Source organism: Carcharhinus amblyrhynchos, chromosome 9 (genome assembly GCF_965287045.1).
Source record: "Carcharhinus amblyrhynchos chromosome 9, sCarAmb.v2.hapA, whole genome shotgun sequence".
NCBI lineage: Eukaryota > Metazoa > Chordata > Chondrichthyes > Carcharhiniformes > Carcharhinidae > Carcharhinus > Carcharhinus amblyrhynchos.
In genome coordinates, this window is record NC_137332.1 from 53,518,006 (window position 1) to 53,545,836 (window position 27,831).

At 40.4% G+C, this 27,831-nt stretch overlaps 1 protein-coding gene across 1 annotated transcript in view; it reads right to left on the bottom strand.

Moving 5' to 3' along the window:
* Window positions 1-27,831, bottom strand: part of pde4dip (phosphodiesterase 4D interacting protein) — a 445,155-nt gene that overhangs the window by 368,074 nt on the left and 49,250 nt on the right. Inside the window, exons 2-3 of the mRNA XM_080195665.1 lie at window positions 24,831-24,880; window positions 17,160-17,227 (exon numbers count right to left, since the gene is read on the bottom strand). Of these exons, the coding sequence (XP_080051791.1) occupies window positions 17,160-17,227; window positions 24,831-24,880 (118 nt within the window). The remainder of the gene's footprint in view (window positions 1-17,159; window positions 17,228-24,830; window positions 24,881-27,831) is intronic.

A 27,831-nucleotide genomic window follows, 5' to 3' on the forward strand; every position in this document is an offset into this window, starting at 1 on the left:
AATTTACAAATTATGCCACAATCATCATTCCAGCAACACTTTTATCTAAATCACTATCAGTTATCAGTGAGGTTTGATAAGGGAGCTGTTCTACCACAACACCTTATTCTCCCCTCTGTCTCGTACTGGTACGATCTGTGGCAGTATTGCTTGGAAGCTGTGCTTTTCCTGACGTAGAGTTGAAAACACCACAAATCTCTGGATCCACTCATCAAATCGTTCCAGTACCACATGCTAACAATTGAATAATTGAAGAAGTTGGCTTGTTACCGGCAGGAACAGAATGTGACACCAATTCGGTGACATCATCTGGCATCAGAATCATTCCATTCCACAAGCAGCTAATGATTATTGTGTTGAAATTGTGGTAAGCCTCCTCACTATCCCACCTCCATTTGAAACATTTAAAACTTCAGCATTACAGGCTCTTTTAAAAACATAAATTGAACTACTGTATAAATTATTAACTTTAATAGAGAACACTTTACAATAAGGATCTAAGCTGCACTCATGAGCTGCATTCATCCTTCTCTACTCATTTGAAAATATATTACTTCAGGGGTCGGTGCTGGGGCCTCAGCTATTTACCATTTATATAGATGATCTGGAGGAGGGAACCGAGTGTAGGGTGTCGAAATTTGCTGATGACACCAAGATTGGGGGAAAGGCAAATTGTGCGGAGGGTGTGGAGAGTCTGCAGAAGGATCTAGATAGGCTGGGCGAATGGGCCAGGAAATGGCAAATGGAATTTAATGTTGGCAAGTGTGAGGTGGTCCACTTTGGTAGGAAGAATGGTAGGAAGGACTATTACTTACGTGGCGAAAAACTGCAGCAGGCGACGGTGCAGAGGGACCTCGGGGTCCTTGTGCATGAGTCGCAAAAACCCAGCCTGCAGGTGCAGCAGGTGGTCAGGAAGGCGAATGGGATGCTGGCCTTCATAGCGAGGGGGATTGAATATAAAAGTAGGGAGGTCTTGCTGCAGCTGTATAGGGCACTGGTGAGGCCGCAGCTGGAGTACTGTGTGCAGTTTTGGGCGCCGCACCTGCGCAAGGATATTTTGGCCTTGGAGGGAGTGCAGAGGAGGTTTACTAGGCTGATACCGGAGTTGAGGGGGTTGAGCTATGAGGAGAGGCTGAATAAACTAGGCTTGTACTCGTTAGAGTTTAGAAGAATGAGGGGAGATCTCATTGAGACGTATAAGATGATGAATGGGATGGATAGGATAGAGGTGGAAAGACTCTTCCCGCTCAAAAGAGACAGTAGGACTAGGGGGCACAGCCTCAAGATAAAGGGGGGGTGGTTCAGAACGGAGTTGAGGAGGAACTTCTTCACTCAAAGGGTGGTGAATCTCTGGAATTCTCTGCCCGTTGAAGTGGTGGAGGCTGCCTCGCTAAATATTTTTAAGAAGCGGGTTGATGGGTTTTTGATAAGAGAGGGGATTAAGGGTTATGGGGAGAGGGCGGGAAAGTGGAACTGAGCCACGACAGATCAGCCATGATCTTATTGAATGGCGGGGCAGGCTCGAAGGGCCAGATGGCCTACTCCTGCTCCTATTTCTTATGTTCTTATGTTCTTATTATATTAATATATAACAGCTTAATGCTGCTGTATGCTGTTAATTTACAGTTTCCATAAGCTCTGTTCTTGTAAGGACAACATTCAAAAAAATTATTTCCAATCCATCTCTCATAATAACATCTTTGATATTGACACTGAATTAACATTAGCAGTGATTCTACATTGAGCCAAGACATTTCAACAAATCAATCACTTTGGTTCCTTTATGTAGTCAGTCTTAGAGCCAGGAAATGACTTACATTGTTCTGTAAAATAAAATATTTATATGAAAAAACCTTTATGGCTCGTGGGAAAAATATAAAAACAGGGGAGGTAGTGGCATTGTGGTATTCTCTGGACTAGTAATCCAGAGAGTCAAAGTAATCCTCTAGGGACCCAGGTTTGAATCCCCACTGCGGCAGACGTTGAAATAAAAATCTGGAATTAAAAGTCTAATGGGTGACCGTGAAACCATTGTCATTTGTTGTCAAAACCATTTGATTCACTAATGTACTTTAAGAAAGGGAATCTGCTGCCTTAACTGATCTGGCCTACATGTAACTCCAGACCCACAGCCATGTGGCTGACTCTTATCTATCCTCTGAAATGGCCAAGCCATTCAATTCAAGGGTAATTAGGGATGGGCATTAGGCCAAAGACATTCACATCCCATGAACAAGTTTTTTAAAAATTGAACAGAGTTAGCAAAATTATATTGAAGGATGATTATAATCCTGCAAAGTTAGTGGGGAAAACTTTGGTTAACCAATAAACTGACCAGTAAGGTTATTGGACTAGATGGGGGGAACCAGGTACAGTGGACCCAAGAGCCTCATCAACTGTGTATCCTAGTTTAGAAAGGCTATTATTTAACTAGAAAGAGTGCAGTAAGGATTTACTATGATGTCACCAGGACAAGGAGAGGCTGGATAGACTGGGACTTTTTTCCCTAGAGCACAGGAGACTTATAGAAGTCTATTAAATAATGAGGGGCTTAGATCGGTTAGATAGTCAACATTTTTCCCCAAAGGTAGGGGCATCTAAAACTAGAGGGCATAGGTTTAAGGAGAAAGGGAAGTCTTTTAAAAAGTTTTGACTGTTACATGGGTAAGATGGGTATAGAGAGATATGGGCCAAATGTGGGCAATTGGAACTAGCTTAGTGGTTAAAAAAAGCGGCGTGAACAAGTTGGGCCGAAGAGTCTGTTTCCATGCTGTAAATCTCTATGACTAACTCTTTCTATGAATCCGAAGTACATGACTCAAAAGCCATTTGCAAACAATGTAACATTATTGTCGTACCCTTTAATGTGCCGATGAAACTTTCGATCTTACTTTCACCCCCAGTTTCAGAGAGGAAATAAAAGCAAGGCTGTCTTCATTTAACGCGTTTTTAAAATAAAAACATGGAATTTCAACCAAAGATTTGTCAAATACAGCAGGCCCCACTGCATATTTGGGCAGCTCCCGTGCAGCTTCATCCAACTCCACAAGTGGGCTCACAACTCAACACACAGCTGATTTCAATTAGGAAGAATTTGAGGTACAAAAGTCAAATGGAAATAAGAGAGAGAGATGTTAAAGACAGGCAAACTTTGGTCCATTATGACATTTAGAAGCATTTTTGAGGCATCTGTTTTCTACAGGGAGAGATTAGTCATTTTACCGAGAGGCATTCAGACTTTAAAGGGCAACTCCACCCTAACTGTAATTGAGGATATATTGAAGGCTCCAAGAGAGCTAACTTTCGGGAAGTAGAGTTTAACCCTTCAGTCTCTCCCAGTTCAATTACAAACATTCCCCCCCCCCACCCCCACCCCCAAATATCTTCTATTCTGTACAGATCGCAACTCTTGAAAGCATTGGATTTGCTGAGATATGATTTTACACATTCAAAATTAGGTTCCATGACTTTGCCTACTTGACCATTCACATAAAAGTGGACGGTGAATGCTGTCAGGTTATTTAACCATGGGAGATCAGGTTGGCTGAACAGACTCCCATCCTCACCCACTCTGCACCTTTCTACAAGCTAACAATTTCCGTTTTCCAAACTTAGTGGTGCCGAGGCAACTTACGCAACCCTGGCTCAGAACAGGCAACGCATCACATCACAGAATAAAAAAAATGCTTTCCTTGCCTGTGGGACAACGATCAGGTTTCACTAACACTTTATTGATGTCCAACACCGGAGGTGCTTCAATGATATCAGACTGTCCGACATCAAGACAAAACCTTCCCCAAGTCAGATCAGATCTAGTTACTTCTGATTCTCCCATCAAAACCATTCTCACGCCGAGTGACTCCTTGCCTCTCCAGTAACCATCGTAGGTCATGCTCAATCTTAACGCGTTCTTTAACCTCAATCTAAGTTGTAAACAACACATCCTGCCCATCGCAAACTCAGCCAATTTCTACATCTGTAATACTGCTTATCACGATCCTACCTCTGTTGTTCCAACGTTGAGACACTTATGCTGCCCCCAGACTTCACGATTCCAGCACTTTTTCTAGCTCTCTGTCATCCATCCTTCATATTCTCCGAAATGTCCAAAGCTCTACCACAAGGGTGGCATGGTAGCACAGTGGTTAGCATTGCTGCTTCACAGCTCCAGGGACCTGGGTTCGATTCCTGGCTTGAATCACTGTCTGTGTGGAGTTTGCATATTCTCCTCGTGTATATGTGTTTCCTTCAGGTGCTCTGGTCTCCTCCCACAGTCCAAAGATGTGCAAGTTAGGTTGATTGGCCGTGCTAAAATTACCCCTTAATGTCCTGAGATGTGTAGGTTAGAGTGATTAGCAGATAAATATGTAGGGATATGGGGTTAGGGCCTGACTGGGATTGTGGTCAGCACAGACTCAATTGGCCAAAATGGCCTCTTTCTGCACTGTAGGTTTTCTATGATTCTATGAGCGATTTCATCCTGCCAGTCTTCCTCTGTATTAAGTTTAAAATTCATGTTCTCAATCCGTAAGTATGGCCTCACTGCATCCTATCTCCGAAATATCCTATCATAATTTAATTCCTTTACCTCCTGCCTCACCACCTCCCCCCTCCCTGCCCACCCCCCAATACCTCCTACTGCTCTCCAGGTTATATTCTCTGGAATTCCCTCCCTAAACATCTTCTCAAAATCCATATCTCTGACCAAATTCTAAAGAAAGAAAGTTTATTAGTCACAAGTAAGCTTACATTAACACTGCAATGAAGTTACTATGAAAATCCCCTAGTCGCCACACTCCAGTGCCTGTCTGCGTTCACTGAGGGAGAATTTAGTATGGCCGATTCATCTAACCTGCACATCTTTGGACTGTAGGAGGAAACCAGAGCATCTAGACAAAAACCTCGCAGACATGGGGAGAATGTGTAAACTCCACACAGATAGTGACCCAAACCAGGAATCAAACCCAGATCCCTAGTGCTGTGAGGCAGCAGTGTTAACCTCTGCGCTGCCCCTTTCAATTACCTCTCCTGATCTCTCCATTTTTGGCTCAATATATGTCCTTTCTGAAGTATATTGCTGCTAATGTATGCCAACTAAATTATCACTGATCAATTCATAGCACTTAGTTAAAAGGTGCTACAAAATGAAGGTTCTTCATTTACACGACAAAAGAGTTCATTGATAAGGACCGCTTCATTATTAGAGCTTCAAATCTCTGGGTGATATTCTCTGCCTGAACTTCCAGTGCAATACCTAGGGGTTACTGCATTGTCAGTACCACATTTATTATATGACAACTGCAACAAAGGAACTAGCTAATGAGCTGAAAATATGTACTGTTCAGCTATCTTAATTCTAAATTTTGTCTGTCAATCATACAAACAATTTCCAGGTGAGCATGTACAGTCAGGGAACTAAAAGTTTTAATGCAATATTGGAAACTTGTGAAATGGTTAACTACCTAGACCAAAATCAATAAAAAGGAGAGCAGGAAGTTCTTCTAATATCCCTTGCTCCAACATGTTGTTTAAAGGTGTTGTGGATAAAGTGACAGCTGATTGGCCTAGACAATAATTATTGCATTTTAAGGTACATCATTGCACAGAAATAGCTTGAAACATTTCTGAAAGATTTAAAATGCTGCATATATACATATAAACCTTCCTTTCTCATTGTATTTTTATAACATTCCATCACCATTAATTTCTCTAATTTCCATCTTAAGCTTGTGAACTGTGACAAAATGAAGTCTGTTGTCCGTGGTTTCTTACTTTTTCTTCTACTAGTTCCTTCAGTAGAAAATTAATTGAAATAAAAAAACCAGAAAATTACTAGACAACAGCATCTGTGGAGAGAGAAAGAGTGTTAATGTTTCAGGTTGATGACTTTACATCATGAGGTTTTCTCTCTCCACAGATACTGCCAGACTGTCTAAGTGTCTCTGCCATTTTATGTTTTTATTTCACGTTTCCAGCATCCGCAGTATTTTACTTTTGTATTAATTTTAAACTCTCATGTTTAAAGTGAAAGCTACACGTATATATTATTAAAATTATGTCCTGTCACCTGTAAACACTGTAGGTGGCACTGTAATCTGATTTTCTCATTCAGAATAGTTGACCCTATGCGATGTTTTACCAATCACTTTAATTGTGTAATTCCCTCATTTAAAACTCTAGGAGAATGCATGTAGTTACAGGAACTGACCATTGGATGGCGCCATACAGCAGATTTGTCAAACTTCATTCAAACATTTTGTTCAATATTATTCCTTTGTCATTGAAATTTCTTATTATCAAGAGAAAGATCTAAAGAAAATGTTAACTTATTCTAAGATTTTAAAAACTCATATTGTGATTTAATGTATTCATTGCATATTGTAATACTTCAGTAAACATCTTTACTTGAAGATCTAAGCTTCCCCGAGAGGCTTGAGTTTTGATCTGATTATTTCTCTCAAAGATATGAATTTGTATGATGCAGTTTTTTTGTTTCGGTATCTGCAGCATTCAGACACGTTTAAAGTATACTTCTATAGTTTCTAGCAGTTATTGTCCAGATATATGAAGAAAAGTTAGAGGACAGATTTACAGCCTCAGTGGCGCCACACTCTTAACTGTTGAGACTGTATCATCAGGGAAAGGCATCCTTGAAGACTTAAGTTTATTTTTGGGAAACTGAGGCCAGACAGGTAGACCCCAAAGATCAAGGCAAGGCATTGTTATGGTAACAGTCCCTCAGGTTCAGGAGCAGCCAATTGCCACTTGGTGAAGGGCCTCTCAGCCATGGGGTACCCATTAAGGAGGGCTCCTCCCCTCACTGGGGGCTACTGAGGGCAGGAAACTGCCCTTAAATAGGCCATTACGTGGCTCAATTGCCAGCACAGTGGGCAGCTGCGCTGCTGAGATTCCTGCTGCTGCTGGCAATATGCTTCTTTTCTGATGCCTTGTCCCAGTTTGTCAGCTCTCCCACCTCCCAGCCCATCTGGGTCAGGAAAATTCAGCCCAGAAAGTGAGATAAAAGGACACTACATTAATCACACATATGTTACAGCACTTTTTTAGAGTTTGATAAACTTCATAAACTTTAGTAAGTTGAGGCTGAGAGAAACTGGAGTTAATAGAAAATGGGAAGCAAGGACTAGGGGAGAGACAAAACTGTGAAAGAGATGAGTGCTGATCTTTGGATCCAAAGTCAGCACTTGCAAACAGCTTGCCCAACTGGGAAACCCAAGTTTGACCTGAAGTCGGGTCCTGGACTTATTTCAATAGTTGAATTGAATTTCACAGATAGTTCACCTATTACAGCACACAAACTCCTGTTCTGACTGCAGAGGCCTTCAGGAGAGTTCTGGGGACTGAGTGTAGCTGCCAGTAGAAGTTCTGTGGAACCAAGTACAGCACTTTCAGGAGGAGTACTTTCTGGTTCCATATGAAGTAAACAAGAAAATTACATTTCTGGTGGTACCAGTTCCTTCACTGCTTCCACGTCAGGAAAACATGTATGGGGCTTGCTCAGTGCTGGCACTGGACCAAAAACAGCACATCCTTAAACACTGACATTGCAGGAGTAACTTCAGCAGAGTGGTTCAAGAAGGTGGCCCACTACTATCCATTTGAAAACAGCTGGTGATTGGCAATAAATGCTGACCTTGCCAGCAATGGCAATGTCCAACAATGAACACTGCCCTGACCTAGTATCAATGAGACAGAAAGGGTAACATTTCATGCCTTTGTACTTACATGATGCACAGATTGCTGTCATTGTTCAAATAAATCTGTGTGTTACATGTTGAATTTCAAAGCATTTGAACAAATATAAAGATCACACATTTTGTGTATCAGATCAATCTGATCACGAGGCATGGATAGAATGCAGCAGAGAAACACATAATTTTGTCATTAACAGTATTATGTTGGTTAAGGGGCCAAACCATGCTCTATCCCAAATTCTGCAGGGAAATTTCCAAAGGATTTCTTTTGACTGTTTTGTTTGACTTAACATTTTGTGAACTGGCTCCAAGCCTTGATATAATGAAACTAATTGGAAGTGATGCAAGATGAAGTTAAACTCCAACATACCAATTGTGGCAAAGGGGGTCTTTGCCATTGGCACACCATCCCAAATTATTTTTCATATATAGCAACATTTCAGTTCCTCGGAGCTGTGACTTTGGCCATACAAATAATGATGATCAGAAAAAAATCCTCACAAGAACATAAGAAATAGGAGCAGGAGTAGACCATGCGGCCCACTGAGCTTCCTCTGCCATTCACTGGGATAATGTTGACTTCAACATCATTTTCCTGCCTGCTTTGTATCCCTTAATTCTCTGAGATACCAAAAATCTGTCTATCCCAGCCTTTAATATATTCAACAATGGAGCATCCACAACGCTCTGGGGTTGAGAATTCCAAAGATTCACAACCCTCTGAGTGCAATAATTTCTCATCTGAGTTCTAAATGATAGGCCCCTTATCTTGGAATTGTGCTCCCGTGTTTTAGATTCCCTGACCAGCGTGAGCAATCTCTCAGTATTCACACTATCAAGCCTCTTCAGAACTTCTTAGGTTTAATTGAGATTGCTCTCATTCTTCTAAACTCCAAAGAATATTAGCCCAATTTACTTACCCTCTCATCACAGGACAACTACCTCATCGCAGGAACCAATTTATTGAACTTTGCTGTACCACCTCCAATGAAAGTACATCCTTTCTTAAATATGGAGACCAAAACTGCACAGTGTACCGCAGTCCCATCCAAATTCTTTACAATGTAAACTTGACTTCTTTATTCTTGTATTCTAATCCCCCTACAATAAAGGCCAATATGCTATTTGCCCTCCTAATTGCTTGACTGTACCTGCATGCTAACTTCCTGCACTCCTTATATGAGCACAGCCAAGTCTCTTTGTTTGAACATTAACACTGAAAGGTTTCTTATCTTTTAACTTTTTTTTTAATTATCACCATCAAAATGAGTAATTTCATAATTTTTTTATATTATGTTCCATCTGTCATCTTGTTGCCCATTCACTTAATCTGTCTATATCTATTTTCTTGATGTCCTCCCCACAGTTTACCTTTCCACTAAGCTTGGTATCATCAGAAAACTTGGATATATCACTCTGTCTCTTTATCAAACTAATTAATATAAATTGTAAACAGTTAAGACCCCAGCGTTGATCTTTGCAGCACTCCATTATTCATTGCCTGCCAACTTGAAAAAGCCTAGTTTATTCCCACTCACTGATTTATATTTGTTAACCAATCCTCTATCCATACTAAATATATTAACCCGAACTCAATGAGCATTTATTTTGCCTTTTGTGTGACTCCTTATTGAATATCTTTTGGAAATCCAGGTATACTACATCTACTGGTTTCCCTTTATCCACCCTACTATTTACATCCTCAAAAACTTTAATAAATTTGTCAAACAGGATTTCCCTTTCGTAAAACCATGTTGATTTGTTCTAATCATACTATGCTGAATTCTAAGTGCATTGTAAGACTTCCTAACAGCTGATGTTAGACTAACTGGTCCATAGTTCACTGTTTTCTCTCTCTCTCTCCTTTCTTGAAAAGCAGCAGCACATTTGCCAATTTTCAATCTAATGGGATCTTCTGGCTAATCCAGCCTGTCCAACATAATTGTGAAACATAAATTCATTCTATCCCACCCAAAGTTTATTGATTTTCAGGAAGGGAAAGAAACAATTAGAAACTCATGGAAAGTTGGGAAAAGTATTTTGGGAAAATCTTTTTCGATCCATCTAGACAATCAAAATTAATCTAGGAGATTGGTCTAGGGGTCCTGATTTCCCAGCAGTACCTGCTCTGTGTAAGATGCAATCTCTTCCCAAGCACAGAAAATGACCAAATCCTGCTTGAAATAATTCAGTGAATCAGCCTTCACTGATCAAGTCAGCAGCCTGTTTCCAAGGTTTACGATTCTCCAGGGGAAAAAACCCTCTTAATATCTAACCTAGATCTGGCTTTATATAATTTAAAATTAACCTCTGTTCCTCCCTAAGCTGGTTACACTAACTGGAACAAACTGTTGTCTGGAACACAATTTATTTCCTTGCCCATCTTAAAAGTCTCGATCTGATCACCTCTAGTGTATGCCTCTCTAAACTGCAGGGACCAAAACTCTCTTGGTTTAGCTATTAAGATGTTTCAACTCGGAATTAGCCTTGTAGTCCTCCTTTGCAACCTTTTCCAAAATCTCATTATTAACCATATGACAACCAAAACTAGATATAGTATTCCAAGTAAGATCTGACTAATATATTGTACAAGAACAAAATGGCATGCTTTGTCTTATAATTAAATATCCTACAAATGTAACCCAACACCGAATTTGTTCTAGTTATGATTACATTTCTCATGAGCCTCTAGTGATGTATGCATTGGAAAGTCTAAGTCTCTTACTTTCTTCACATATTTTAAAGCTTTTCAATGGAGGGTGGATGTACATTGAACTTTTGCCTAGCCCACAAGCACTTTTCCAAATTCAAAACCATTTGCAACTCCTGAGCCCGAATTCTCCCACACATCAAGATGTGCCTAATGCAGTAGAGTTTTGTCTGCCATCCTAATACCCTCACAGATCTTAGCAACATCCACAAATTTGCAGATTGGGCTCTAAATCATTAATAAAAGTACAATGAGCAATGGTATCAACATCAACACTGAACTCTGCAGGACATTGTGGTGATCTCCAAACATATAAATCCACATGCAACTATTTTCTGTTTCCAGAGTTAGCTTGAAGTCTAACTCTCACTCAGCTCAATATATTATCACCAATGCGAAAGGCTTCAACCTTGCAGAGAAGTCTCCTGTGCAGTTCCTTATCATTAATGTTATTTGCAATCCAAGCCTGAATAAGGAATAAGAATGTTGGCCAAATACTGCTGCAGGCAGGCACAGACTGATCTATTATCTGAGAAGCTGCAATGGGACAAAATACTGTGCAACTATTAGTGAACGTGCCCCACTTATGACATTATGGTGAAGGGAAGGTTATTAATAAAGCAGGCAAACATGATTCAGCCTACATACTGCTCTGACAAAACAAGCACAGCAATGTCTTGGGGCTGAGATGATCCGCCTCCAACAAACAAAACCACTTTCCTTCATTCAAATTATGACTCCGGCCGGGGAGGGGAGAATTTTCCTCCAAACCCTATTTCTGTAATTCAGTTTTGTTATGGCACCTTGATGCTACATTTGGTCAAATGCAGCTTGATGTTGAGGGCAGTCACTGTCCTCCTGGTGGGTGAAGGAGGAGTTTGGGACATTGGCTGAAAGGTATGATTCTGTGAGCAATACTATGTCAGATTAATACTTGACTAGCCTGAGAGATGGCTCTCAATTTTGGCACAGATTAGCAGATGTTAGTGAGGACTTTGTAAGACCAACTTTGTTGTTTCTGAATCTTATGGTTAGGTTGATATTGAGTGGTTTGTCCAGTTTTATTCTCATTGTACTCACTTGCAGAGCTTTGATACAACTAAGTGACTTGCTAGGCCGTTTCAGAGGGCAACCACATTTCATGTCACCATTTGCGCTTGTGGTGAATGTGAGCACAAAATCACAGCCCGTGTGTTCCTGAGTTCTAGGAAACTTCAAGTTGCCTACCAAACAGAACCACGGCAGCAGATTTTTACCTTTGATGGGAAAAAAAAGCATCTGGATTGAATTCAAAACATATCATTTTCAATAATTTTACTGGCTGTGTATATCCTGAATTTCAATACCTATTTTGAATTATGCATTATTATTGTTTGGGTCATCATGCAACATTTTCTGTCCATATCAAAGTCTTATTTCAAATCTTCCCTTTATCCTTCATATGATCCCTGTTTAGCAGGAATAACCACTCGTGGCATCTGTTCTAACAACAAGAAGATATGAGAACAAAATTTATAACACTCAAGTGAGGTGTGACTGAAACAGTTTCCAATTACACCACACATACGTGGAAGTGAACGTGTAGAATCAACGTTAATTTCAGGGTCACTGGTCTAGACTGTGGTCTAACTGATGAAGCAGTGGAAAAGAGTTGGCTGCAGTGAGACAATAGTGATATATATTAATTAGTTCAAGGTGCCTACTCCAGAATAACCTGCTGGAAAATAGCACTGTGCCTATTAATGACTAGATTTATTAAATTTTCAAAATAAAATTACATTTTTATATTTTGGGTTTACACTGGAGTAGGGGACAGAAATTAAGGCCACGCTAGCAGCGGACACAAATGATGTAATGGCCGCTAAATCTCACAATAGGCCCAAAACAGGATTTGCACCAGCAATATTTCAGTTTATGATCTTCCCTGCCCCTTCTAATGACGTGATCAGGTTCACACTCAGGAAGGGCGTGAGCCTAATTAGAATATTTTTTAATTAACTTGAATGTAATTTTAGCGCTTAACACTGCTACTTCTGCCCTCACTGTAATGTCCCACCCAGCCATGTGACATCATGCTGGCACCAATCACGCGTGGTTTTCAAAAACACTGGGGTGCGGGTAGTTGAAGCCCCTAGGTGGTGAGGGACAAGGATGGGCAGTGCTGGTACCTTGACACTATTCCATGTCAGTGCCAACCTGCTCTGTCAGGGGTGGGCCCTTTGGGGAGCCACATTGTGGAGAGTTCCCCTTATGTGTGGTGGGGGGAGGGTGCATGCCTCAATGCCTGTGAAGGGGGAGGCCCAATGCCAGTGAAGAGCGAGGATGCATACCTCCCTCCCTCCAGAGGGGGCAGCACGGTGGCACAGTGGTTAACACTGCTGCCTCACAGCACCAGGGACCCAGGTTCGATTCCCAGCTTGGGTCAACATCTGTATGGAGTTTGCACGTTCTCCCTGCGCCTGCGTGGGTTTCCTCCGGGTGCTCCAGTTTCCTCCCACACTCTGAAAAATGTGCTAGTTAGAAGCACTGGCCATACAGGTGCCGTAGTGTGGCGACTAGGGGAATTTCACAGTAACTTCATGTCAGTGTTAATGTAACCCTTATTTGTGACTAATAAATAAACTTTAACTTTAAAAAGGGAGGAGCAATGCCTGTGAGGATTTCTTCTGCTGGCTCAGTAGCTAAGTGGACTACCTACAATGGCATTCAGCCACACAGTCCAAAGTTTATTGATGATCTGAGCTATTAGCCAATGGAACTGAGTAGTAGCTTCAACTGACCTGTGTGCCCTTATATGGACAATGACATACAAAGTTAAACCAAAATCAGCTTGAGTAGTAACACCCACTGGAAAGAGGGCATGTGTGAATATGACAGAACAGAACTGGCAGTGAAGTACGCCACAGTCGAATAGTCCGCTAATGTTTAGAAGACTAAACAAATACATGAAGAATTATCACTTGGGTCCACATCTGTGAAATCCTCCTGCCAGTGTGTTAGGGAGGTGTTTGTGGGGGTGAGGAAGTGGCTGGGAGTGTTGGGGGTGGGTGTGGATTAGGTGGATAAAGCAAATGTTGCTATTCTGAATGACGGACAGAAAACAGCATAATTGAGCAACTTATTGATATGATAAATCACTTTGAAAGGCTTGCCTTGGCTACTTCAAAAAATAACTTCACCATTTGATCTTCCCGTGAGCTGGGACAAACTATGTGCTATGCTTTTACTTTCTCTCACGACATTCTGAAAACTAGTAATGGCATCAGGTTAATGTCAGGCAAAATCAATTCTAGAGCTTTGAAAAAAAAGTAGTTATTCATAGCACCCTCAGCAAGAATGAGCTGTTCTTCAAAGAAACCAGACATACAGCTGTTTTGTATTATTCACTATTATTCCAAATTATAACAATCTTCTGCAAAGACTGTGTTCAAAGTCCTCATGTTGTTTCTATTGCCTTTTATTGTTTTAAGGAAGCATTCACTGTAAGCCTATATAACCCGATATGAATTACACATGACAGCCACTGGAGCTATAAAAGTCATATGTTCTTTACACAGGCTGCATGATTGGAAATTTACATATTATATGGTATTAACAGCATAGAAACAGATTGCTGGCCCTGTAGGTCTATGCCAGTGCTTACGCTCCACGAGGTTCCTCCCAAATTACCTCATCTAATTCTATCAGCAGATCCTTCAACTCCTTTATTCTCCCGCATGTGCACATCCAGATTTTTGTTAAACGCATCTATGCGACTCACCACAACTACGTCACATGGCACTGAGTTACACATTCTGACCACTTTTTGAGTAAAGGAATTTCTCCTGAATTCCTATTGGATTTATTAGACTTTAGTCTGATTCAAAGCGGTCTTTTATTTCCAATTAGCTTGCCTGAGATTTGTTGAAGTGAATGTTGTGGGAAATAAAAACAGCTGTTAAATATTGGGGAAAATTAGAGAATCTTACAGCATAGAAGGAAGACATTTAGCCTGCCGTGCCTGTACTGGAACTTCAGAAGAGCTATTCAATTAGTCCAACGCTGCTGCTCTTTTCTCTATAGCTTTGCATTTTTCTCCTTTCAAGTATTTATCCAATTCCCTTTTGAATGTTACTCCTGCCAGTGGGAAATTTCTCCCTATCCACCCTTTCAAAAACCCTTCATAATTTTGAACACCTTTATCAAATCTCCCCTTAACCTTCACTGCCCTAAAAAAAGCAACCCCAGCTTCTTCAGTTTTTCTACATAACAGGTGTCACCCATCTCTAGTATCATTCTGGCAAATCACCTCTACATATTCTCCAAGTTTTGGACATTACTCCTAATGTATATTACCCTGATATAAATAGTGCTGTTCTTAACGTAACAAAGAAACTTTTAGCACAATTGAAAGCATGCATTGTGCTTGTACATAAACTGCATAATTGTTTTTCTTCAGCTGGTTGCCACTCAGTGGTTAAATGGCATATCAGTCACTGATGAGGCATTGACATGGAAGTTTCATGATATATGGCCCCAAAGACAATAACTTGATCATTCTAGGCTCATCACAGGACAAGAAGAGTTAGAGAAAATAACAACCATATTTTTTCTAACTGGTACCATTTGGGAATACAGTCTGTTGTACCTGTTCAAGGACCCAGAAATTAAACTAAACTGATTGATTTGTTAAATGGTCAACACCAAGTATTCTAATTTTCTACTGGATTCCCAACATAAGGAGCAACTTATTAACTTTAACCTTTTTTAATTTTATTTAAGAGATAGAATGGTGGTAGCACTGCTGTCTCACAGTGTCAAGGACCTGAGTTTGATTCTCAGCTTGGGTCACTGTCACTTGCACATTCTCTCCATGTCTGCGTGAGTTTCCTCCAGGTGCTCCGATTTCCTCCAGTATGTGGTATTTTATGTGCTCTAATATTTGATAATCATATTCTTGTTAAATCCATGTTTGTGCTATTTTAATGGATTAACAACTGTTAAAATAGTGTGGCAGTAATAGGAATGTAGTATTAGAGATTAGTCCAGAGTGGTATTGAAGTCCCTTTGTGTTATTTTTTAGAATTCCAATTCGTCAGAGGGTTGAAAAGGAAAGTGATCAGGCTGGGAGGGTGGATAGTGATTGTCAGGGGAGAAAAACTGTTGTTTGTCAACAATTGGGAGCAGGCTACTGCTAGGATCAAAGTTGGAGGGGAGATGAGCTATGATTGTGCTGGAGGTGGGATATCAGCTGAGATCAAGGTGGAGGTGAGGGAAAAGAAGGAAAATTACCTGCTTTACACTAGTACTGAAAATCAAAATTGTTCTCAGAGACATATAAAAGGTGTACAACAAATAATTTAACTCTCACCTTCATTGTAAAAAAAAATCATAACATCACTGCACAGGACAGAGATACTTTCACTCACTGGCTATAAGGACCCCCGAGGTTAGCTGGTAGAGAATGAACTAGTCCTCCAGCTTACACCTCTGTACTCTACTGACAGGGTTTCTACTGAAACTCAAGCTGCAATGAAGGTGATGAAAGATATATTGCCTCTAAAAACTTTAAAAGAGGGCTTTAGAAGTGAAAAGAAATTCTGATCTTTCCACACACCAGAATTATCACTAGGGGGTTCTAGTAACAACCAAATAACCTAGAAATACTAGCTCTACTCTACTGCTCAGCCAACTATTTTTGTAACTGTATTCTAATTATACAGTTAGTTGCTTTCTCTTGTTTCTCCCTTTTATTATTTTTTTACCTAATGACTAATGAAATCCCTCTACAGTCTTAATCGCCAGTAAAGTAGTCCAGAAGAGTAATTTCACACCGGAGAACTGCAATGGAAACATTTAGTACAGTTAGTCTTTTTAATAAAATTTAGAGATTATTAAGTAGGTCCCCTTGCCAAAACAAAATACCAGTGATTGCGAAATACTGACTTTGTCTTTTGCCTTGGAACAAAGGAATGATTGTTTTTCCTCCCAATAGACAATATTAATTTCTCCTAACTCAGATCAAAGCTATCCCTTTCATTGATAACACTAGATGGTGCTGAAGTGTGTCAAAAACATTGCAATACCAATTCCAACTGGAACCCATGCAGTCCATGAAAATAGGGAGATATAATGGGAGTTTTCTCAATGGTTAAGAGTGTAATGAGACATCCAAATCAATGACACGATCATTCCAGTGCTAATGTAAACCCTTATTCTCCCCTACTTTGAGTGAACAAACTCCTTAAGATAAAGATCTCTGTGTTTGGGAAACTGCAGGCGTGACTGATGACGTGCGTCAATTATTGATGACTGCAAAATATTAATGGATGGTTTCCTTTGCCCTCATTTGGACATACAATTAATAATTTAATCTTACTTTATTACGTAGTCTCCTTTAATGAATGTTATGTAAATGATCTGCATTACCCCTTCAAATACAAATAAAGAGATACTTGTAAAAAGTGATTGATATTTTGATAGGCCTACACATTTCACATTCGATTTTAATTGCTGAACCTCAGAAGAAATTGATCATAGGCTAATTTAAGATGGTTGTCAGGAAGTGCTTTGTCTCAGACACGGAAATAAACATTTGGCATGAAATTCCAAACAGGATAGCAGAAGGCGGCATTCTGGAACCATTTATAAGAGTTTCATGCCATGTTGGAGGAAATTGAAGTTTTCGTAGATTGATGAGCTAAGGTGAAATGAATGACCTTCTTATATTTATTGGATGAAAGATTAAATCAACTTACCTTTTCAAATTCTCTTAATGTGTGCGTCTGCAATGGGAGTCCAGTTTCCTTTGTGTCTTTTAGAAGAGCTGAGAAAAAAGGCAAGGGATATGCACTTGAAACTGAAATAAAGTACCATATGATGGAAAATACAGAGAAAATATTAGCATGTAAAGGAAGATAATAATTCACTTTAATCCCGACTCAATCCAAACATTATTGTACACAGAAATAAAGCAAATCATCATGATATACAATCTGAATTTAAAACACTGCTGCATACAGAACTATACGACTTACTATATGACTGTGCTAAGAAATATAACAATATTATTGAAATATTGGGATAGATTTTCAACTTACTGTCCAGATGTAAAACTGATGATGGGGGATAGGCCATTTATCATAGAAATGGACCAAGCTGCATTTCCTCAGTGAAAATGTGAATCAGGAGGTTTCTTTAAAGGACAGCCAATCTGCAATGACAATTTACTTCAAGGCTGTAAATTGAGAACCTATGCTGCTCTGTCTGGATCAAGGGATTTGGATAACACTGACAAGGTCCATTTATTGCCATCTCTGCCTGACCTGAGAGCATTAAGGCTGAATCAAGTAGAGTGGGATTGAATTCACATGTATTCCAGGTAAGGAAGGCAAGGTCCAATCTCTGATGGACATTAGTGAAGTAGTTGGGTTTTAATGACAATCTCTGACAACTCTCATGATTATTTTTATCTAGTGTCAGCCCAAAGGTCAGATGGCCAGAATTCAAATTTGTGGTGGGATTGAACTTTAGGCTGCATTGAATCTCTAGTACCATATCCAATAGTCCCATTCCATGTTAACATGTTGAATGAGAATTAGGATCAGAGACAGGCAGGTTGAAACCCTTCTTCATACAGAAAACTTTGTGTATTTTTAAGAAACTGCATGCGTCAAAATAAGTCACATTTATAAACAGTAAATCTGAATCCACGTGAACATGGCTTGACATATCCTTTTACAAGCATACTGAAATACTATATAGCAGTTATCTGAAATATATGCGGTATAGATTACTGCGATGAAGTAAGCAGCAACCTGTCCAATAAATCACCACAATAATTGCTGAGCTCTTTATGTGCTAATTCAACAGTTCATTTAACATTGATAACACTAATGAAGTAATTATTTACTGCATTTGAGAACATTGGGGTAAAAATTTGTCTTATAATAGTGAGTAGCTGTAAATAAACAGATCGATTTACACTAAACACGATTTACTTTTATATTTACTTTGTGTCAATGGAAAAGAAGATGGTTCAATGCTACCTTCTCAATGGTAACTAGAGATTGGGTGATAAATGATGAGTCTCGCTACCAGCGTACATATCCCAAGAAATGATTTCAAAAAAATATCTTATGGTTTGTCAATTCCCTAATCCCCATTCTGCACTGTTGCCCAAGATGAATTTCTCATCCATAATGTCCAAATGGATCACTGTCTAAAAACAGAACAGTGCCTTGGACCAATTGCGCACAGCTCCTAGAGCTTGTTACATAAACAGTTTAGGTCGGTTGGACACTGTTTACATAAGATGAATTGGAGTTGGATTTCAAAGCAGATCTCACAGATGAAAAGGCAGTACATCAGGCTGCAGCATTACACAAACAGCTCAGGATGCAATAGAAAGAATGATGGTGCAGGTGTTTGATTGAAAGGAACTGAGGGCTATGAGATAATTAAGCTGCTTGTTCTTTACTCAACTGGAGCTCAATGTCTCCAATCCCAGTGCAGCTTACCATAACAGACTCCTAACATGAGGGCTCCATTACCACTATGGTGCCCAAAGTTCTCAGGTCTTCTCCAAATGATTGTAACTGGGCTGTACTGCTGGGAGATGCAAAAAAATTTTTTTTTTATTTATACGTGGGATTGGCCACCATTGGCAAGGTCAGCGTTTTCTGCCCATATTTTCCATTCTTAAATGCCTTCGAGAAGGTGGTGGTCAGCCAACTGGGGGCTTGCACGGGGACCCTTTACTCAAGTATGTGGTGACCTCTGGAGCACTGAGGGGAAAATTTTCAAACTGTCACCCACATGGGTACAAAGTAAGTGGGGAAGTATTTTCTCAAAGCCACAGCAGGAAGCCTAAAACCTTTCCAGATTCAGTACTCATTTGAATTGAGGTAGTGGGCCTTCTTCATTCACTGCACTCCTCGTGGTGATAATACTTGCAGGATGGAAACAAATAGGAAATCCTAGGAGGAGGCCATTCTACCCATCAATTTCATCTGGTTTTCTGTAGAGCAATCCAACTGGTCCCATACCCTTGCTCTATTCCCATTGCTCCGCCAATTTATTTCTTTTAAGTGTCTGTCCAATTTCCTTGTGAAATCATTCATTGTTTCTCTATCCATCATCCTTGTGGACACTGAGTTCAGGAAGCTATTACCACTTGCTGTATTAAAAAGGTTTCTGCTCATATCCTACTGCAATTCTTGTCCACATCTTAAATCTATATCCCCTTGTCTTTGAACCATCAGCTAATGGGAACGGATTTTTGTGTCTGCCGTATTTAAGCCTGCAGTCACTGCTCCACGGATTAATCTGGCTAACAGATTAACATATTTAAATAAATATTTAAATATGCTGAGTCTATTTGAGGCCAGATTCTCCCTGCTTGCAGGATTTATGAACCCTTGAGCATAGCGGGAACCCAGTGAGAATCACTGCTTGTCTCCACAAACAGACAACATATGTAATGGCCAGGCTGGGGGGCTCAAAGGCTATTGAAGCCCCTGGTGGTTGGGGAAATGGCTGGGCAGTACCCACCTGGCATTGCCAGAGTACTGGTGGGTACTGCCAGAGTACAGGTAAGATAGCAAGTGGGCACTGCCAAGGTGGTACTGCCAGGGTGCCAGGTGGGCACTTCACAGGCCTTGAAACAATATCAATGGGGTGGGGCCTGAGGGGAAGTGGCATGAAGTGGGTGTTCATGAAGGGGTCACAAACAGGGAGTCAAGAATGGAAGACATGAAGTGGGACACACTGGGAGGGCTCCAATGCCCCAATGCTGGTAATCTTTGTTGGGGGTGGGAGTGGGGAAACATGCATTCAATGGAAGGGGTCCTCGATGACCATGGCGGTCTTCAATTTCGCTTTGAGATCAGGACACCACTTAAAAACAATGCCCGATCTCTGTGAAGCCGGACTTGCTGGCATGTTTATGCCCCATCTCTCCTAGAATTGGTGTGAAACTCGCCCCCTTCCAATAAAAGGCTAAGTGTCGGATAATTGCAATCTGATTCCCACGGGAATAACATTGGTTTCTCACCCAAAATAACACTTAAATTCCGTCCTATGATGTCTCTTGTTAGCCATAGTTAGACTCCCTTTCCTGTTGGGTTTTTGTATCTTAAAGAAATAGTGGCAGCACTGTATCATCTACTAGATCCACTGCAGCAACTCACTAAGGCTCTTTAGACAACACTTTCAAAACCCATGATCTCTACCACCTAGAAGGACAAGGGCTGCAATTTCCCCTCCAAGCCACACACCATTCTGACTTGAAAATATGTTACCCATTGTTGCTGGGTCAAAATTCTGGAACTCCCTCCCTCACTGCTGTGTGTGTGTAAATATACCACAGAGGACTGCAGTGGTAAAAAAAGCAATTCACCTTCTTAAAAGGGAATTAGGGATGGGCAATAAATGCTGGCCTAGGCAGTGATGCCCACATCCCATGAATGAAAAATGGAACATGTGCCATCTGGACCAATACCCAATCTTTCAAGTACATCCTTCTGAAAAATTTGATTCCGTTTATTACCTCCATTCCTATTGATATTTAGTAAACACTGATGCAAAGTAACTCATAAAGTATCCAATCCTTACCTTGCACCTTTCAGCACATAACACTCTTCTTTTCCTTTAAGAGGCTCCATCCTACCTTTTACTATCTGCTTGCTATTTACATTAACATGGAGGGGTTTCCTTGTACTTTGACTGCTGTTCTATTCTTAGGTTTTCTCTTTGCCAGTCTTCTTTTCCTCTTCACTTCCTTTTTCAACTTATTGTGTTTGGCCTGGTTCTTGCTTGAAGGACTTCCCTGACGTGCATCGTACACGCTCTTTTTCTGTCTTGTTTTATTCCCTATCTCTCTTACTATGCAAGGATCCATAGCCTGGGGGGCACTGTGGATGGCACAGTGGCACAGTATTTAGTGCTGCTGCTTCACTGTGCCAGGACCCAGGTTCAATTCCTGGCTTGTGTCACCGTTTGTGTAGAGTCTGCACATTCTCACAGTGTCTCCGGTTTCCTCCCACAGTCCAAAGATGAGCTGGTTAGGTGGATTGACCATACTAAATACTCCGAGCATACCCGAACAAGAGCTGATATGTGGCGACTCAAGGGTTTTCATAGTAACTTCATTGCAGTGTTAATGTAAGCCTATTTGTGACACTAATAAATAAATACAAATTCAATTCAAAATACAACAGCTTTAGGTTCTCTTACTTTTCGCCAATGTTAGTACTCTCATGAAATTGTTGCTATTAGTCTTCTTTATGACAGCTTATGGTTTTGGAGTAGGCCTGGTGAGTTGGTGCAATGCATCACATAGATTGCATGTACTGAAGCACACCACATGTCTGGGTAGTGCACTGTACCTGAGGCATATTTGTGGCATTTTGCTTCCTACATTAGATCATTTTTATGAGTAGCTTGCCATATTTGCACGTTTGCTTAGTTCCTTTACCAATGATGAGAAAAGTAAGTATGATTTATTCTTGAGCTTAGCCCCCAGCCCTTATTTTCAATCACTAGGAACATAGCATAATTTGCAAGAGGAGCAATTTTCAGCAAGACCAGATTATAGGCACATCTCTTGAGATTGCCAACATTGCAACTTCAGGGCTTATATGTGGAGGTGATACTTTTAAATAAACTCATATTTTCAGCTTTTCTCTGTTAAAAAAATTTGCTTTATAAGTGGGCATCTGGGACAAAACAAGAAATAAACAGCTCAACGTCACAGCTAGTATCATATTCGCATGTGGTCAGGATCAGGCAATATTTGACATAGTGGACTATATTGTTGAATCTGACTATTTGCCAAGCAAAGGACAAATAGGTTGCCAAAGATTATGGAATAAGGACTGTGGAATGAAATTTGTCTCGGACAAAAGCACGAACAGCCGAAAATGATCAATATTGCTGCTAACTCGCTATCAACTGTTTTGCAACATGAGCTGATTTCACTCTCATTACTTCTTGAAATAAAATTACTGAAAATTATAGTAACTAAGGTCCTCACACCATAACTATCCCTTGGAGCCCCTGACCAAACCTAACCCACCAACCACCTCCCTGATTCCTCAATTACTCCATTGACCTCCTGACTATCCCCAACTATCCTCCAGCTAACTACTCACCTATCCACCCAACCAACCTCACAATTAACCCCAGATTTGACAACTATGACCCAACTCATCTACCACCTTATCTACCTGCCATCCTACCCACTTCCCATCTCACCCACCCCCCACTTAGCTGATCCACCTAGCCACCCTATCATCACTCATACACGCACTCACTCCTTAACTAAAACGTACCCATTCGCTAATATTTAAACTTATCAGTCTAAGCACCATAAAAAGGGGGTCATTCCTGTGGTTCTTCCAGACATTCCGGCGCTTTGATGGAGATCCCCAGTGGACGCTGCACTTCTGGTAAAGCTGGTTTCGGTAGTCCCAGCAAGAAATGCTTAGCTGTGACAAGTCTGGAAAAAGTTTGAATGGAGCAGCATCCAACAATGGTTGCTGCTCCTCAGAAGATCCAGATCATTTAGCATTTGGTAAAAATAAATATTGAGAAAGAGGTGGCATGTAAGTCAGCCAGTACACCTTGCAGAAATGCAGTATATGTTAAAGCAAAGCAAAGCATTTTAATGCAATACTAGTACACTTCCTAGGGGTGATTTTAACTTTTTTGTCAGATCAAGCACAAAGGAAGATGGTTGTGATTGTTGAAGATGAATCATCTCAGTTCCATGTCATCACTGCAGGAGTTCCTCGAGGTAGTGTCCTCGGTGCAACCATCTTCAGCACCTTCATTAATTACCTTCCTTCCATCATTAAGTTAGAAGTGGGAAGTTTGTTGATGACTGCACAATGTTCAGCACCATTTGTAACTCCTCAGAGAAACTGTCCCTGTCCAAATGCAGCATGACCTGGACAGCTTTCACGCTTGGGCTGATAAATGACAAGTAACATTCGTGCCAGAAGTACAAGATGTGATAACAGCAGTCAGTTGCTATACATATGTGTTGTTGTTTTTTTATGTTTAAGGGGAGTGTTTAAAATCTCGGCTTTATTCTACAGGCAGTCAATGTGTTTGGAAAACATTTTGTAAAAGCAAGCTAATAACTAATTTCAGCTAGGAATTTGTTACTTTGATAAATCTAATGGACTTTTATTTATCCAAAAAATTCCTTGGGAAATTGATTAACAGGGCCATGTGATAATGTGGTTAATATGTAGAGCTGATTTGTAGCAGAGAGGAAGAATCCTTGCAGTTTAGAGTTGCAATTGCAGGACTGCTGACGTCAGAGACATGTAGAGGCTGTTCACTCTACCTCCACAAAATCTCCCTCTGAAAGTTTAAAGACTGTTAACAATTTATAGCAAGTATGTCTGGGTTTTCTAACTGTATCTATTGAAAATGGTTTTGATATGTGCATGACTGGGGCTTATTTGGAACTGGAACAGTCATAGCTTGAAAGTAAAGTTATTTTCTTTTATTTTTAAATATTGTTCAACTGTTAATGGTTAAGCTGCTTCATTTGTTTAAGTTATACTTAAACTGTGTTATTAAATAAAGTTTGTTTTGCTATAAAAATCCATTCTTTGTCAGTAGAATCGCTCCTGGAGAGAAATATCCTATCCTTACACTTATGCCAACAAGAAAAATTGTTGGGGTCTAATCTGGCTTCCTAATCTAACTTGGGGTTCTGGCCCAGCACTCTAACACAATCAATGACCATCTCCAACAAAAGAGGATCCAACCATCTCCCCCTAGCATTCAATGGGATTACAATCACCAAATCCCCACCATCAATATCCTTGGGTTTACCACTGATCAGGAACTGAGCTGGAACAACCATATAAATACTGTGGCTATAAGAGCGTGTCAGAGGCTGGGAATTCAGCAGAGAGTTAACGCAACCCCCTAAAATGTGTTCAACATCTGAAGTCATTAGTACAGTGTGATGGAATATTCTCCACTTGCCAGTTTGATTGCAACTCCAGTTAATAAGCCTGACAAAAGCAACTGATTTGATTGGCATTTCATCCACCACCTTCAACATCCATTCCCCCCTCCCGCCCCCCATCCCCACCAACAATGCCACAATTGCAACAGTGTGTACCATCTACAAGATGCACTGCAGCATCTCATCAAGGTTCTTTCCATAGTATCTTCCCAACCCACAACCTCTACCATCTAGATAGACATGGACAGCAGATGCATAGAAACACTGTCACTTGGAAGTGCTCCTGATGGGTGAAACTTACTCTCATGTAATTAATTGTACATTTAGCCCATTTTCACTGTTCAAGTGAACAGTACTGGGCACAGCATCATGCATCACTGAAATCCTTGTTATTGCAAGTGCATCTCTTAAAACAAAAGTAGTGATTGTGTATACTTACTTGTCACATGAGTGCTGGCAGGTAGAGAGGCCCCTTCACTGATGTAGTTCCTGCAACACAAAGATGGCATCAGTTGCCTTAGCTTCCATTCGTTAGCAGTGTAAAGGCAGTTTTCCCAAAGCCACTTAATGTATTATGACTTTGACCTGATTTTGGCATTGCAGCCCAATTTTTTCCATCAATTTTACATGTATCCAACCTACAAACAATGCTTCTGATTGGCTACCTTTCCTCCTGCCCTGTATTCTGATAATGTTGCAAGTCCTAGTATGATTCTTTTGCCTTTTACACATTCACAAAGAGGTCATGTTGCGAATTAATACCCTAAGGCATGCACTTGCTTTTCTGATCTGTATTAAATTCTTTTTACTAAATTTACACTGATGTTTGTGCTTTTAATTGTTCTCTGTGGCAATTTTAAAGGTGTTTAATACATTTTCAAAATAAATCCCATTTCCAAACTGATTGACCACCTGAGGAATGCAGCACAATGACTTCAACGGTAAGAATAGTTAACCACCGCTCTCAGATTTCAAATTTGCCAACATCAGTTTTGGGCTTCTAAAGTACAAAATTCCCAATGGAAAACATATACAGGCTGGAATTCTCTGACATCATATGTGATTGGGATTCTCCAGTCCAGCTGCTGTGAATGGAAATTTGTCTGAGTGCCAAATTCTCCATTCTCGCTGGTAGCGGTGGTAGGACAAATGAGATTGGAGAATCCCGGCCGCAGTCAACTACAAGTCAGTAATGATTTCTTTGATAATTGAATTAGCAAAGAATACTTGGGTCATTGCACACTTAGCATCACCATTTAGTATTGGTGATAACCCAAAGGGAGGAATTTGACTCAATTCAAATATAATAAATATTTATTAGTTTTGTCCAGACGGAATCTTTAGTTCAATGTTTGGGTAAGTGTGTGTAGTCTTGCTGTGGACAAATGCAGCATGTAATGTTACATTTAATTGTTGCCATTTTTAAGAGCAGCAGCATTCTCGTCCATTTCTGCATACAGAGTAAGTTCATAGTCAAATATGACCCAAGATTGAGTTGTAATGTGATATTTAAATCTATCAATTATCTTAATTGGTGGATTGAAATATTACTGTAGATTATAACTCAATGCTGGTGATAATGGGCCAGATTCTCCAACCTCACCTGTGGCTGGAATTCTCTGACCCCACTGTTGTGAATGGAAATCTGTCTGAGCGCCAAATTCTCTGTTCTCGCTGGCAGCAGTAGCAGTAGTGAGCTGTGCAAGAGGGGAAAATTCCAGCCAATGAGTCCCAGCTGGCATTTGAGTTTTCCTGATGAACTTGGGCCTTCAAGAAAGACGCAAAATGTCACCATCCTCAAAGAGGAGGGGTTGGGGGGAGGGGTGGGGGGGAAGGGGGGAATAAAGGGAATTGCGGTTCAGTGCTCGAATCTCCTAGATCAGAACATTGGGATGAGAGCTTCTGTAGATTACTAAAACTTTTAGTCCCAATCTCTTTCTCTCTTCTGTCCTGTCTTAATGGTCCTTGTTTAAGCTGCTATACAGTTTCATGAGTGCTGGCCATTATTGATATATGGGTTTAGATAATGAGTGTCCTTAATCATGCAGGATCTTTCCAACACTTCACATGGGTACTTTGCGGGATGAATAATGTTAATTACAATCAATCCAAGATAATATTTTTAACCCAAATTAACTCCATTGGTCAAAAATAACTGAAGGGCGAGAATGCACATGTTTTCCAGTATTGGTTGTAACTTACCAATAATAAGAACCTTACCTGATCTTTTCCTTATTCTTAGCTCATGGGCGTTGAGGAAAACCATACTGCCTCTCACTCTGCCCAAAATTACATCAACTAATTCTATACAGACTGGAGATAGAATGAGACCTTCTTTGACTACTTAGTGTAGCAAAAATGTTATAAAGGTTCGAGAGGGAAAACAAGATGGCATCTCATATTTCCTCTCAAACTTTCTTTATAACGTGTCATTAGCTCTAAGCCAGAATTCTTACTTCCTCAATGCCAACTTTACCTTATAACAAATATCCTATTTTACATTGAAGATAGAAAAATACAGCAGTCCTATGTTGTAAACAAGCACACTACCAACCTTTCTCAACAATGAATCGAGCAATGACTACATCAATCTACATGTTTTGCAACACAAGCTTGGCATTACCTATCTATTCCATTTCAAGTTACCTCATCTTCTCTCCTCTTTTCAACCATACTCATGTCCTGTTCTGTTTCCCCCAGGCAATTATCCAGATTTCTTAACATGCAAAAAGATAAATGCAGTTCTCCATGAACCAGGGGTTCACTGATAATGCTTAAAGGGAAATGGTCAACTCTAACATATAAAGAACGCAGAAGCAGAATGCAGCATGGTCACATTACCTGTGGCGTTGTTGAGCTGGAACACTAGATATTTGGTCAATTTGTAGAATCTCTACAGTGCAGGAGGCCGTCATTCAGCCCATCGAGCCATACTGACAACAGTACCACCTAGGCCTTATCCCCGTAACTCCATGCATTTACCCCGCTAATTCCCCTGGTACTAAGGGATAATTTAGCATAGCCAATCAATCTAACCCACACATCTTTAGACTGTGGAAGGAAACCGTAACACCCGAGGAAACCTACACAGTCATGGAGAGAACATGCAAACTCCACGAAACAGGCCATAATTGAACACAGGTCCCTGCCACTGAGAGGCAGCAGTACAAACCACTTGCCACCGTGCCACCCAGGTTCTTGAAATAAAGGGCAGTTTTGATCAGGAGCAATTTGATGTCTTCTTAATTTTAATTCAGAACAAAAGAATATTTGTTACATTTTCTGCAGTCAATTTATTCATAGGAATGTGTACCAGTACATTGGGTTTGACAGTGTAGAATTGTATATCTACTGTGAAAAGTATGCAGCTTTGGAGTGACATTTAATATCGGCCCTTGGAATTTTGTTCCTCTATTTGCTTCCTCTTTTGGAGATATTGC